We start from the raw sequence: 16172 nt of genomic DNA, 5'->3' as shown, positions 1-16172 counted from the left end.
CCAAACTGCTCATTGCACTGCAACAAATTTCTCCTCAAATTCACCACGATGCCTTGTCACTCAAAAAGATCTATGTAATAAGCTTCCAGATTCTCAGAATAGTATATTTGAATGATGTAAAAGAAATACACAGCACAAATTAATATAAATTGAGTATTTCTAATGCTGAAACTGTTGCATTCTTTAAATAATTGACTAATTTATTCATATGTAATGCTTGACATCTGATAAGAAAAGATGATGAAAAGGAAGTTGAGCTTAAGGAAAGATGAAAACACAGGAATACAATATAAGAGGGAAGAAAATAGAGAGAAAGGGAGATAGAAGAATATGTGAGGCATGGATAATCACTTCAAGAAGATGTAGAAGAAACCAAGTGATGGGATCAAAGCATGGTCATGCCACCTGGAAGAGTTTTTTCTGACCTCAAGACTGTTGAATTTCAATTCACTGACAGTCTTCATAGTAGGATGAGCCCTTCATGGTAGATAAGTCGGATTCCCCTCTGCCTCTCCTTCGGACCTGCCACTGATTAATACATCAGATGCCTCTCAGTGACATCTTGCTTCTGGTGACCAACCCTTACATCTTTACAGGCCATTACAGCAGGATCAAGTTGTAAATACTTTGGAGGCTGGGACAATGCCTTTCTGTTTCATAAGTATCTCACCAAATTGCTCATGAGCATGGTCTACCTCTAATCATACAATTAACCTGTGAGTGATACCACAAAATGGCAAAAACAATGCTTTATGAAAAGCATTACAGTTCAATCTACAAAATGATTTACAGTTATACAGCTACATGATTAACTCCTAATTTTTTTTTTATGGTAGGGGTTGTGGTTCATTGATATTAAATGCACAGATAAATTAATTTAACTATTAATATTAAGTTGATATTTAAATTCCTCAAATATCAGACTAAGGAATAAATATATAAAATTATTTCAAAATAGCATTTTCTTATCAAAGCCAACTAAAAATTTAGATACTTTAGACAACATGGTGTTATCTGTTAACAAGAATAGCTATTATGGGGAAAATAAAGAATATCAAAGTCAAATTTATCAATAAAAAAATTTTTAAGTCTGATTTATATTTCTTCTTGTTTTAAGGAACTACAAATTTAAAATTTGGTGACATACTAATTCAAAAATGTTATTCACTTGCTTAAAACTCCATGCCACAGCTTACTGACTATAGTTTTAATTTGGGGCAACTAGAGCCTCCCAGATGTCTCTTTCTGGCAAACCCAGGTGAGTAAGCAGAAAGAAATGTAAGGATGAGTATATTACTAACCTTATTCTAACTAAAAATCCCACCCATTGCTTTATTTTTAAACTGCCACTAACATGCTTAAATGATAATTGCATCTTCTCAATGAGCACAGTTCCTTATTATTGGAATTGGCAGGGGGCCTTGACATTTGAGTCATCATTTCATTATGGCTATTTCTTACCCTGGTATACAAATTAAATAGACATACAAGCCAAATATAAGGAGAAAAATCTGAAGCAGTAAGTTTAAAATGAATTAATTTTTCTCAAATATATAGAATATATAAAGCAACCAGCATTGGTAATAATATATTCTAGCTCAGGCAGTATTTTCAAAAATATTAACTTTAATGCTAAAAGCCAAAAATGCTTCAAATTCTCCTAGCCAAATATTGCACTTCTGTAAAACAGAACTGATAGCTTTAATATGCCCTAAATTAAAAAGAGAATGATTCCAGTTTTAAAGCAACTATAAATGTGAACAAAAATACACATTTAGCAAGTTTCTTCCATTCTAAAAGACTTCAAAATGGATAGCAATTACTGAACATATATATATATTATATACATGTGAAAAATATTTAAAACATTACGTGATCAACTAATAATAATAATTCATTCAGACTAAAATATCCAAGTGTGCTGAATTGGAATCCAGGTCTATCTTTAGATATCTGAAAATCATTGAATTTATATGATTAAAACATTACTGAATAAATCTCCTAAATCACCTGATTCAATCATATTGAATACATATGCATCATTCCATCTTTCTAAAATACTTTTAAAAAAATTTTCCATTAAACTTCAAAATTATAAAAATTAATCAGTCATGAAACTAATGCTTTATAAAATCCTCAAAAACATCTTTGGGCCTGCTTTCAGAAGGCTATTTCCTCATTTATTTATTTATTATTGCAGGTACTCCAGAATATGTGTAGATTATTCATTCATTGAGTCTTTAATTATTTCTGCAACTCTTCCTTCCTTTAGCTCAGAGCAACCTGTTCATTTCTAGTAGCCAATAGCTTCCCTGAAATGATTGGAAACAGCTTAAAAGCCTAAAATAACTTTATTTACCCTAATACGAAATGTTGAAATGACAATCTACTGGAAAATGAATGTACATTCAGATGTCTATAGTGGAAATTAACACTATTTTTCCCTTTAATCACTGAAAGCATATTAATATAAGAATAGTCACAGCTTATTTTTCTTTACATTGTATTATTTATTTTATTGTTGATTCTTTAAAATATTTTACCTGAAGGACAAAATGTTCATTGAAACTGAACTATTTTAAGATTTATTTCTGATGTCTTTTCATCAATTATTTATAATTTATAACCCCAAAAGTATTCAGAGAAATCCACAAAAAAAAAAAATCCTACTATTCACTGTATTCTTTTAAGTAGTGAAAATGTTCTAAAGGAATGAGTCTCTATTTTAATACGCAAATCTAATTATAGGAGAAGTCTATACATAGTTATTTAATTTCCAACTTGGGGAATACATTATTCTGCATATTAAGACAAAAATAGGATGTAAACCAGATGTTCCTAGATTATGAAATTTAGAATATTAAAAGTATAGCTAGCTCTTTACCTATATTTATTTAAAGATAAGGCAGTCAAGCCCAACAATGTTGAAAGACTATTTTTCTCATAGTTTGACTTCAATCAATAGGAATATTCATGAGTTTTTATCATTTAGTGAGTCCTTTCATTTTTGTAATTGCTATGGCTAGTATTAATAAATGTCATCTTCTTATATGCTGAAATTAATGGATGAGGCAGACACTATGCAAAATGGCTGGGAATGGGGCCAAATCTTTTTACACACATCCAGGGACTAGTAATCTTCTAAATGGCATATTAAGCTCTCTTGCCTAAATAATTACAAGTACAGCCAACATGTAATTTATTGAAATAATCATCCACTCTTCTAGTTCCCATCACCCATCTCAAGTCCATGACCACTTACCTTATCTTTATTTTCAGTGCCAGAAGCCTCAGGCTTTGTTCTAATCACAAACGGAGTGGACAGTCGCAGCAGGACCCTCTCAAAGGTGGCATTAACCTTTGGAGATACAATCTCGAAGCAGTCCTCAAACTTGAGCACTTTGTGAGTGTCACATCGGAGCTGCTTCCTTAGGCCTTCGCCCAGCTGCAGGACTGACATGTTGGGGTCAAACATCAAGTGGAAAGGGAAGGCTCTGCAGAAGGTGTTGATGCTAATTCTGAGGTCCGCAGGAACTTGGGAGGTTCCCTGTAGAAGGTTCTTCGTGATATTAGTATTTTCACATTCTCTGATAAGGAAAGTAAGACAGCTACAATTGCCTGGGTTTGCACCATCGGAGCACAGCTTCTCATTTGCAACCTGCTCCACTTCCACGTCCAGCCGATAGATCTTCTTTCCTGCAGCCTTAATCATCCCCAGCATTGCAAACCCCACAATATGGTGGGGGTGGAAGTAGTGGAGCATGAGAGTACCTTCAGGGAGCTCTTTGCATAGGAAAGATGGTGACTCCAGAGTGGCCTGCTTTCCAAAAGAAGTTCTAATGTGTTCCAACAAAGCATCAAAGCCATTAAAAAAGTCCTGCAACGTGCCACCTACAGCTCGAAGGACTCGCTCATTCTCATCAAAGCATATATTAAAGAACTCCTCACCAAATCTTTCTTGAATTTCCTCAAACTTCAAACCTAGAGGTAAATGGGAAGCAAATGTTAGTAAAGTCAAAAATAAATAATTGAATTTATAGTTTTTTAAATGCTTATCAAAAGAAGTAGCTAGTGAGTAAAGCAAGAGAGGTTTTACTCTTGGGCACATAAATTTCCAACATAGGTTGATTCATTCATCTTGAGTCAGAGAAATTAAATTTCAGTTCATCTTCTGGATGCCTCTAAGATGCTAATGAGCATGAACTTTTTTGTTTGTTTTTAAACAGACTCTAATTTTTAGGCCAGTTTTAGGTTCACCCTAAAATTAAGCAAAAGGTACAGATATTTCCCATATACCCTCTGCCCTGCCCCTACATGTGCATAGCCTCTTCCATTATCAGTATTCCCCAGAGTGGAACATTTGTTTGTTACAATTCATGAACCTACATTCACACATTATTATCACCTGGAGTCCATAGTTTACATTAGAGTTCACTCTTGATATTGCATATTCTATAGCTGCAGTCCCCAGCCCCCAGGTTGTGGACCAGTACTGGTCCGTGGCCTGTTAGGAACCAGGCTCCACAGCAGGAGGTGAGCTGCAAGGGAGCAAGGAAGCTTCATCTGTATCCGCAGCTGCTCCCCATTGCTAGCATTACCACCTGAGCTCCGCCTCCTGTCAGATGACCAGCAGCATTAGATTCTCATAGGAACACAAACTCTACTGTAAACTGCATGTGAGAGATCTATGTTGTGCACTCCTTATGAGAATCTAATGCCTGATGAGCTGCGGTGGAGCTGAGGTGGTGATGCTAGTGCTAGGGAGTGGCTGCAAATGCAGATTATCATTATCAGGAGGTTTGACTGCACAGAAACCATAATAAATCAATTGCTTGCATACTCATATCAAAACTCTATCAGTGAGTGGCAAGTGTCAATGTAATAATAATAGAAATAAAGTACACAATAATTGTAATGCACTTGAATCATCCTGAAACTATCCCCTCCAGCCCCCGGTCCATGGGAAAATTTTCTTCCTTGAAACCAGTCCCTGGTGCCAAAAAGCTTGGGGACCACTGTTCCATAGGTTTGAATGAATGTATAATGACATGTCTACACTATTGTTGTATCACAGAGTATTCTCACTGCTCTAAAAATCCTCTGTGCTCCCCCTAAAATATCCCTCCCTTCCTGCTAACTCCCAGAGCATCAGCTTTTCAAATGCTGTTAATCTAACTGCTCATTTTTCAATACCCTATTTCACTTGCTGTGGTTATCACAAATAATATTTTTCTTTTTCTTAATGATTTCCCCAATCTTCATAAAATATCCAGCTAGCCTCTACATTATGTCCACATACCATCCATATTACCATCTCACTTCTTATCAAAATGCATGTACTAGGTGGAAATAGGTAGAAAACCTAAGTAAGAAAGAATCTCTTTATAAAGATGCATCACATTAATCTTGGTTTCATAGATTTGATGTTCAAGGCTAGCTGAGAAAGTCACCTATTAATATTGCTCTTCAACACATGTTGCACTCAGTAACAATAATGCCAGAGGGAATTGATAATAATAGCATTTATCTGTACAGTTTGCTAGTGTGGAAGAGAGAAAACAAGATAGATGATACTCACTGCAATTTGGCTCCTGCTCTGATGGCACTGTTGAAACTACTCGCATAATTACTTAAACCAGTGTGTACTGTTTTGTCCTTATCTTACTTAACCTGGTTTGCTATTTTCCCTTTGACACTATTGATCATCACTTCTTCCTAAAACCCTGTTCTCTTCTGGCTTACCAAATTACACTCTCCTGGTTGATTCTATCCATTTTCATTTCCTTCACTAAAACTTATTTCTATGCCAAATTTTTATATCACCATCACTATATTGTAATTAAATAATTGTAACACATACAAATTAGATTTATGTCCACATTCAATGACAATGTTCTTTGTTACTATGAAATTTTATAATTATGAAATTCTTATTAAAAACTAAATTCAGAATAAATAAAAATTCCTGTAATCTGACTATATTTGCTGGACTTTGGTATTCCATGTGCCACTGAAAATATTCCATGCATTACTTCTAAACTTTGAAGAATTGTACCTTCAAAGGACTTAGGGTCTATAAGCACAGAAGAAAAAGAGAATTGTTTCTAACCTGCATTTCTCATAACAGTTAAAATGCCTTCACGGTTATTAAGTAAAGAACACAGATACAGAGTCAATACAGTAAGCTTATGTTCTATTTCCAATGCCAAAAATCCCAAAGAATTATCCAGAAAATAGCAAGTAAATTCACCAGAGGCAACAAAATAAAAACCGTGCTGTATCCAGCATTCTATTAACTAGAAATCCTTGCTGCTTTAAAAAGCACCTCTATACTTTAAGATACAATGATTATTAATTTTCAAATGATGACACTAAGGAATACCAGATGCTAAAGTAACTGTATTACTAAAAAGAAAAAAAAACAAATTGTTTTGAATACTATACACAGTAATTTATATAAACAAAGATTCAAGTAACTAATAAAGATCTTTATTCCCATGATTGTTAAACTGCACAAGATCAGAAAAGAAGAAATAAATTCTTAGATGTTGAAAAATTAAAACTAAGAAAAGATCACTTCAACTTTTGCAAATCAATAGCCAAGGCTTCCATTTTAAACCTTATCTCAAAATTCAGAAAGCACAGATAAAGTAATTCAGCTCAGACAACTGCTGCAGCTCTGACTCCCACGATTGACGCAAACCCCCTACTTACAGTAAATCACTTGAAACATATAGACAATGCTCATCTCTTCATATCACAGACTCTATGACAGCTTGACATTTGAGTCTATAAGAATACATTTCCTCACGGGGCAAAATTTATAACAAAACTGTTCTTGTTAATGGTTAAGTTTGAATTTTAAATTACTGTTAAATTACCTCTTTAAAAAGGTGAACAGCCTAAATGCTGACATCCTTTAGCTGTAAATGAAATAGAATCTGTTGCTTTATGACATGGGCCTGTTATCTCTCATCGGCTACCCTCTTCCACCTCAGACTGTACATTTCTTGGGGACAAGGACCTTGCCCTATTTCTGTCTGCATGCTTATCGCTAGCATAATGCCTGGCACATGGAGAATACACGTTTTTTATAGAAAGTACCATTCACCTAAGTGTTTGATAAATATCATCAACCTTTTAAGGTTACAGTTGCACCACATATAAGAATACCAAGACAAAAAGACACATTCTGTTCTCTCATGGCCCCCTACAGATCATTAAATTACCTTGTGATTGGGCTATAACATAGGCACACAGGACTACCTAGGGAAGTACAGAAAAAAAGAATGTCCGCCTCTTCTTGGGAGAGGAAGACTTGAAAAAAAAAGTAAGAAAAGCCAACAAGGAAGGAAAGAGTGCCGCAGCAGATGAACACTAATGGAGTATGGATGAAGGAAGGAGGTGGGTGAGCCCAGCTGTGTTCAGGGAAGAGCACGTAGAGAGTGTATAATGGCTGGGAGGGAGGAGCGGGGGATGAGATGCTAATTAATCAGCATTCCAGAAGTTGGATTTGACATTGCTAAGGCCAGAGTCAAGAACACCAGCCAGAGGGATGTTGCCATGTCTTTGAAAGAGAAGTATATTGACTGAATTAGGCTGTCCCAGTAAGAATGGAAAAAAAAAAAAAAGAGTGCCAAGCAGTATGCTAAATACTTCCATAGATGATTTAATCCTTTTAAAAATCCCTATGTATATCTTTTTAATCGTCCTCATTTTACAGATGATGAATGTTAGGAAATATGCCCAAGTTCACACAACTTTGAGCCAGGTCTTAAAGTGAAGTCTGTCTAATACTAAATCTTGTGTAATAAGCAAAGTATCAAAACAATAAAACTTCTAGGTGGGGGGAAAAAAAATGCATGTCTTGCTCATTGTTTTATTATTAATGCCTAGCATTCTGCCTGACTCAATAAATACTGGCTGGATATTGAATGAATTAATATATCACTGAAGTCAATAGAAAGGAGTAACAAGGAACAGTCAATAGTTATCAAATGCCACAGCAAGAGCAAGTAAGACAAGACAGAAAACTGCCAACTGGATTTGTCAGATCTTTGAGGACCTTTGATAGAGCAACTTCAGTGGAGAGGTGGGGGCAGAAGACTAAGAGTAATGGGGTGAGGAGTGTGTTTTCATCTGAAGGAATAATATTATTTGAAGGCTACAATTACTTATTTTATAAAATTGTAAAAAGCATGACCTTCATGCTTGGAAAGGGAAATGTTGCCTTCATTGAGAACCAATTGAGTAGACAGAGATATGGCATTGACTAGAATCATGGATCCTCTGAGGAAATTCTATTAATAGAAGAGGGAAATTGGTGTCTTTCTAGATCCAGAGACCATCCCTATCACCCAGCAAGGGCATCAGTCTCAACTAATGTGAGAAAATACCACAGGAGGAGAATATCTTCAAGTTGCTTAAACTCCAACCAAATAGCTAAACACCTACCAACTACTCACTTCTGTGAGCCAGAGATATTCCGTAATTATTTTTTGATTATCTGCTTAGGCTTCATCAACCAAACATCTAAATGATATAACTCAAGCACAACTATGTCTCATGTCCAAACTGTAAATACATTTCAATATTTTAAGGCAATAATTATCTTTTTAGAGAAATAGTGATTTTATCCAGCAAGACTATAAGGCTTTTGTCAACTAAGTTTGAAACCCAGATGACAAATAGTCTAGTGCCACATCAATCTATCAAGAAGTGATGAAAGTTGATTTCTGACTCCCAGAAAAGATTCAAGGGTAAATATCATACATGTTTAAATAATAACAAAGGAGAAGGCTAAAAACAAATCCCACCACCGAAATTGTAATTTTAAGGGAATTTTTTTAATCTCATCTATTAATAGTCTCATTTAAATCTTTGTTAGGTGAAATAAAACCTTTGTAGTTTCAGATTATTTTATAGTTTAGTAAGTCAGTGTTGAGATAGTATAATAGTAAAAAAAGGTTCTTATCAATTTTACTCTCAATGTATCAAAGGTTAAGACAATGATTTGCTACTATTTTAGAGGCATGTTATTCTCCTCCTTTTACTGCATTCGTGGCATCTCTGCCCACCCTCCTACAAAAGAATATGTATATTCATACATTTATTTTTAAATGTAGGTGAACTTAAATTAATTGTTCTTAATTTTTAAAATTTTATATCTCAGAGCTAATAAAACACATTCAAATTTTTAAAAATAGGGTTTAATATCTTTGGGCCAACAAAGAATTTGCTAAGCATAGTAATAAGGAAAATCTTCTAACATATTTAAGATTAATTCTTGAATACATACAAGAATAGATATTATTAGAAGCATATTATATGTTTCAAGCACAAAATTATTTGTGATGGTTAAGTTTTACGGTTGGTAATTTTGAAAATCTGTGAAGATATGTTTTAAAATATACATAGAATATAAATTTTTTTAATGAGAAATGTGGCATAATGGAGATGAAGCCAATCCCTATTTGAGTGCTCTGGAATAATTTTTTTTTTACCTAGCAACTATATCTAAAAAGTAGAATATCATAAAAGTATACTCCAATACTATCAGTATTACTCCTTCCTCTCAAATCGCAAAGCACACGTCTGTGCTTTTCTTATAAAATGGCAGATAGTCTCTTGTAGCATTGATTCTGTGATCCTTCTGTTGTCAATAAACAGATTTAGAAGAACAACTCACAAAAAATAAAATTTCAAAAAACAGCATGTTGCAGATTGAGAAAAAGGAACCAATGAAGGAAGGACTATAATTAAATGAATTATACAGAGAATTTCCCCTTAACTGCAGAAAATTCTGAATCTACAAATGGAAAGGCACAAATTCCAACCAGGAATATTTGGTTAGATCCCTGAAAAAAAGAGAGGAAGAAAATCTTTTAAGTTGCAAGAAAGAACAAGTAATTTTTTTTTAAAAGACCGAAAAAATTTACTTCTCATCTGCAACCTGGAAGCCAGATGATGGTGGAAAAACACAGGTGGAATACCGAGAGAACTGAAATCTCAGAGTTCATTACCCAGCCAAGATATCTGGCAAAGATTCAGAGACTATATTATACAGTGAAACACCTGAGAAAAATAATTGAGATACACTTCAAACAACAAATGAATTAGAAGGGTAGAGAAATCCAGGTAAGAAAAGATGGGAAAAATAGACATGCTGTACATAAATTCACACATTATATACATATTATACACATATTATGAATAATGACATATAATCTGGACATTTGTAGTATAAATGTTAAAGAAACATTACTGAAATAGAGAAACTACTAAACTACTGCAAGGTAAGTTTCATTCATGATCTGGAACAAAACAATCCCAGTGAAACCCAGGAGCTGGAGAGTGGGAGAGAAAAGGAAAAGCATGTAGGGAAAAAACATAATCTTAATGGGAAAGAATTGATATTTTGTTTTAAAATAATAATAAAAAGGATCTAATTTTAGTAAGAGAAAAAGGAAGATAACCAATAATGAAATGGGAAAGTGGAGTAGAACTTTCAATTACAAGAGTAAAAAATATGTATATAGAGAATGTCAATTTGATCAAAACAGCAAAAATAACAGAAACAAAGACAAAATAATTACCATAAATCAAGGTGGAAGGAAGAAAATCACACAAACCATGAATTGCAGTAACTGTAAATGAATAATTATCCTTTTAAATGGAAAAGTATTACTCCCTCAATAATAATTGCATAAAAGGTGATTTAAAAAATGAGAGGTTGAATTAAATCAGCAGACAAAATTTCAAGAAACTGTAGAAGAAGAAAAGCAGAAGTGGAGTTGCAAAATTAACAGCAACAAGGTACAATTAAAGGGAGAAGTACTAAACAGGACAGAAAGAGACATATGACAAAAATCCACGATTTACAAAGAAGACCTATAAACCAAGCAATACTGCAGCTAAATATATAAAGCAAAAATAATTAGGAATTGATTGCTAATGAGTATGGGATTTCTTTTTGTAGTGATGAAAATGTTCTAAAATGGATTGTTGTAATGGTTGCACAACTTTGTGAGTATACTAAAAACCATTGAATCATACATTTTAATTGGGTGAATTGTATGATATGTAAATTATATTCCAATAAAGCTGTTATATTAAAAAATTAAGAATGAAAGAAGAACTCTATGCAATTAGATTTAGAATGGGAAAACTTAATATACCTCTCTCAGTATCAGAAGGATCTAATACATAAAAAAGCAAAATCATAGAGAAATTAAATAAAATATATGCAACAAAACAATGAAAATAAAATAATAAAAAATAAAGTCACAGAACAATGAAATTAAAATAAAATCTAATAACAAAAGCCACAACTCAAAATACATATATACATATGTACATACATATGTAATACCAATTTCTCTTACAAATATTTGCTAAAACAGTGGAGAGAATCTAGCATATGTATGTACATATGTATATATGTGTTATATACATAAGAAATTATAAAAATTGCTCAAATACTTGGCCATAAATATCCCATAATATTTTTTTGTTTGTTTGTTTTAAATATGGCTTTTAATGGTTCCAAAGTTTTTTTTTCTCAGATTTTTAAATATTTTTTTTCTTTTTTTTTTTTTTTAATTCTTATTTCAGCATACTGTGGGGGTACAAAAGTTTAGGTTACGTATATTGCCCTTAATAGTTTTGTAAGTAAAGATTTGCAGATCACATTTTCTAATAGCAATTTAAAAATTAATAATAAACACAAATAAACAAAAGTTGACCAAAACTTCTTATCTATCCGGAAGTTAAGCAATATATTCTCTTGGATAAAGAGAAAATCAAAGTTGAAATTACAACTTCTAGAAATCAACGAAAAGAACTTAAATCATACAAAATCATATGAGACACAACAAAAACTGTACTCAAAGAAAATATGTCATAAATGTTTTCAGCATCAAAAATAAAAAAGTAAATAAAGGGCTTCGAAATTAAGAAAATTGTGTTGAGCTTATAGGAAAAATAAAAGAGAGAAAAATATACTAAACTACAATAAGAAAGAAACAGGTACATACTGAGAATAGAGGAATCAGTAAAGAACTATGTAACTTTCTGCAAAACTTTCTGCTTCTTTTTATGAAGCCCATGTAACTTTATGTCAAAACCTAATACAGTATACTAAGACCAATTTCTCTTATGAATATTTTCTAAAATAGTAGCAGATAGAATCTAGCAATTTATAAAAGAATAATATATCATGCCCAAGACGTGTTTATAACAGAAATGAAAAGTACTTCAGCAGTAGAAAATCTATCAGCATAAATTATTGCATTAATAAAATTAAATTGAGTAAAATAGGGATATACAGAAAATTTAAATATAATAAAAGCTGTTTTCCAAAAACCAGAAGCAGCTTATTCTAAAAACATTTCAGCTAAAATCAGAAATTAGACAGGTAGGCTTGCTGTTACCATGTTACTCAATATTACCTTGGAGGTTCTAGCAAATCCTGTGAGATATGAAAATAAAATAATTAGTATACACATTGCAAAAAAGAGTAAAATTATATCTTTTTGAGATAAATTAAATTTTTGGTATTTTGTGGTACATTAAATACTATTTTATTATTTATTACTGTACTATTTATTTAATGTGCATGATGTATCTCCCCTGACATTCTGCTGGTCTCTATCCTAAATACCACTACTTTGTTTTAGACCACCATGATCTGTAGCCTAGAATTATTTCATCAGCCTCCCAATTTTTCTGCTTTCTCACAATCTCTCTCCAATCCATTCTCCATAATCCTTTCTAAATCACAAATCTTATCTATCATTTCTCTGCTTACAGCCACCCAATGACTATCCATTGTCTTCTAAATAATGTCCAGACTCAACAGGGCTTGATCCAGCCTTCACTTGCTGGCCCAGCCTCATCTCTGTCAATCCCGTTTCACATCTCTACACCAGCCATTATGAACCACTTAGAGTTTTGTGAGTGTGCTCGACAATCTCACTCTCATTTATAGGCCACTGTAATACTGGTTTTGTGTTTTGTTTGGGGCTTTTTTTAAGCTAGAATTCTGTTCTCCTACCTAGCTCTCTGAGCTAGTGATCTGCTTACACTCGTCTTGCATGTCTTTACACCCAAATACCTCTGGAAGGCCTTCCTTGACACTCAAGACTGAGATAGATGCTTCTACTTTTAAGACTTCCAAAGCACCCTAGTACGTGTCACACAATAGCTGCTGACTTGTGCACCCCCTCAACCAGACTTAACATCTTTGAATATAAGGGTTATGTCCTGTTCACCAGTTCTTTATTCCTTAATTTAAAAAAATAAATAAAAAAGGAACACCCCTCAGTATCTGTCTTAGTGCTAAGTACTGGAAATACAGTGGTGATCAGAACAGCAATGGGCCTTACCCTCATTAAGCTATGGGACAGATAGAATAATCCAATAATCATACACATGATCCAACAACTGTACAAAAAAAAAAATACACATGACACTGGGTGCTATGAGAATAAGGGGCAGAATGCTATGCCATGAAAGTATATAACAGGGGCCTAATGTAACCTACTGGGTCAAGGGAAGCTTCCTTTAAAAAGCAACACATCTGAAGGGTAAGTAAGAATCAACTAGGCAGTCAAGAAGGAGCAGACAGGGGAGGAAAGAAACTATTCCAGACTAAGAAACATACATGCAAAGGTCCTGGAGGAGAAACTATGGAGCTTGAGAGAAGCTAAATGAAGGCCACCATTGTAACCCTAGTCCTCGGCATCATGCCTTGTCCGCAATGAATTTTTTAATGAATAGGTAAAATAAATCAATTAATAATAAAAAATAAATTCAGCTATGTGTGAGTTATTACCATGTGTTATATGGTATCATATATGATGCCTATATTATATAATATAGAGTAGATATCAAATCATTTATGTGTGCATACATATTGATTGAAAGGTACCTTCAGTATTCACTGGCAGGTCTTTTTACACAAACTTGGGCAAATTATGCCAAAGGACTGATTTAATAGGTGCAAATACTTATCACTTGACAAATTCTTGTTCCTTTGCCAACAAAGAGCCACAGGTGTGGAGTTCTAAGAAGTGGACAGACTCAGGGCAGCACATTTCCAATCAGGCAGTCTTCACAGGGCTCTGTGCTATGCCTGCTACCAGATGCTGGCCACCTGGCAGGTGACAAAAGGCTCATCACATCTCCCAGCCTTCCTCTCCCACACCCTGGCATACTGCTGTAAAAGACGCCAAGCCAGCATCCCAGCAGCAGAGTAGTGCAGAGTCAAAGAACGAACAGACATGAGCTAATTACAAAAAGGAGCTGCAGGAGCACCTGCCTCAGCTCTGGACCCACATCTGGCCCATTTCTGAAATGCAATCTACCACATTGTGAAAATAGGGCAGTAGCTCACAGAGTTTGGAATCTCTTGACAGATGAGCATTCTCATCATTTCCCTCACCCATACTTTTTACCAGTCTTTAACCTGCTAGTTAAGAAAGTGGGGGAGGGGATTCCTACGCAAAAACATATAGCTTCCGACTTCTGCCATTGATGAATGCCCAATTCAAACTGGAGACCACAGGAGTGGCAGCAGGAGAGCAAGACTTCCACACGGATACATCCTCCCAGAGGGCTGACTCAGAACTGTTTATTCACTGCTAATGCCCTTTTCATTGCTATGCTTTTTAAAATCAATAAATTGTGATTCACCCACCTTACCTACTCCAACCAGTCTTGGGAGCTCTGCTGCTGTCCAATTTGCCCAGAGAGGATTAACTTTGGAAATAAAAGTTGTGGTAAAGAAATAAAATTGATGAGAATCTAAAACTTTTTCCAATTTTCCCATGAATTAGGTAATAAATACTTAGCTGAAGGACTAAAATATGTGTTTCATAAGCCAAATAGAATTAGATTTTAAGTGTGACATAAATGAGTATGCTATTATGTGTCTGTGATGTAGCTATTCCAGTATTATGACAGCATTTTTACAGCATTCACAAGCAATCCAAATACTTTTATACTTCTGGAAGACGAAAGCAGGTGATTATGTATGTGTTTGTCTCAAAGAGAATTTGTGGATACACCATTCCTTATCACATTTATACATGAAGCCACCAAGTGCACTGGAGCGTCACTGGGACACAGTGCAACTTCCCTAAACATAGAGCATTCTTATGGACAGTCATCCCTCCTCTACTTAACCCCCACGAGTGATGAGCAGCTCATGAAGCTTGCTCTTCCAATACTGAGTATCTCCAGTAATTACAAAGTCCCTTCCTTCTTCCATTTGAGGCAAAATCTATTCCTATAACTTTAGTCCACTAGATCTAGTATATCCTCCATGGTGATTTGAACAAATCTGTCTCCTCTCCTCACAGAAGTCCTTTAAAGTACCTGAAAATAACTTTCATGTTCTCCTTTGTCTCCTCATCTTATATTCTCAAGGAACTAATTCAAAATGCATTACAGGTAGCTCTAAAGAACTGGTTAAAATAGATATAAAAAACCAGGGTACATGAGGAAAACACACACACACAGCATATGTAATTTGTAAAGACATTACAAGTTACACTTTGGGAGGAAATAAGAAAGCGGAAGAGAAATAGGAAGTCTGTTTCAGATAAGAGGAGCTCACATGAGAAGCTTTCATGCCAGGATTACAGTCCTTTGTGTATACGTGCTCTAATTCGGGAAAATAGATGTCTACATTTATTCCTCCTCACTAAAGTATACACTCAAACTGTTTCCTGTATTGTTGTTGATGTCTTTGCCTTGTGCCATTCACATTTTTCACACCCAAATCCCTTTTGATCATGCATATATATATATATATATATATATATAACATGCTGGGCTGGGTAAGGAAGCAATTTGGGGCTATGAAAATGACTATCAATGACACATTTAGGGATTGAACTCAGAACCACTGCCTCTTTAGCATCATAGCACCCCCCGAGGAATGGCTGAAGTTAGCATCCCAAGCAGAACAACATTTCATATTTGTTACAATCTCAAAGTAGATCTGATAGAACACTGAACTGTTTGCTATTACCACACCCTGACATACTCCACCAATAGAACACAAGGGAAAGCCTCAGAATTAACAAAAATGGTCATCTTTTAAAATTCAGGGAGGAGGAGACAATATATATTTGAATTCTTCCACTATTGTAAAGAAAACTATAATC

The 16172-nt window shown here is 34.4% G+C and overlaps 1 protein-coding gene across 2 annotated transcripts in view; it reads right to left on the bottom strand.

Moving 5' to 3' along the window:
- GUCY1A2 (guanylate cyclase 1 soluble subunit alpha 2) overlaps window positions 1-16172 on the bottom strand; it is a 268051-nt gene that overhangs the window by 196613 nt on the left and 55266 nt on the right. For both annotated transcript variants that reach the window (XM_045556684.1, XM_045556686.1), the window contains exon 4: window positions 3263-3981. In XM_045556684.1, the coding sequence (XP_045412640.1) occupies window positions 3263-3981 (719 nt within the window). The remainder of the gene's footprint in view (window positions 1-3262; window positions 3982-16172) is intronic.

This window comes from Lemur catta, chromosome 7 (genome assembly GCF_020740605.2).
Source record: "Lemur catta isolate mLemCat1 chromosome 7, mLemCat1.pri, whole genome shotgun sequence".
Classification (NCBI taxonomy): Eukaryota; Metazoa; Chordata; class Mammalia; order Primates; family Lemuridae; genus Lemur; species Lemur catta.
Note: the sequence above shows the minus strand (reverse complement) of the source record. Positions and strands in the feature narration are given on the sequence as shown.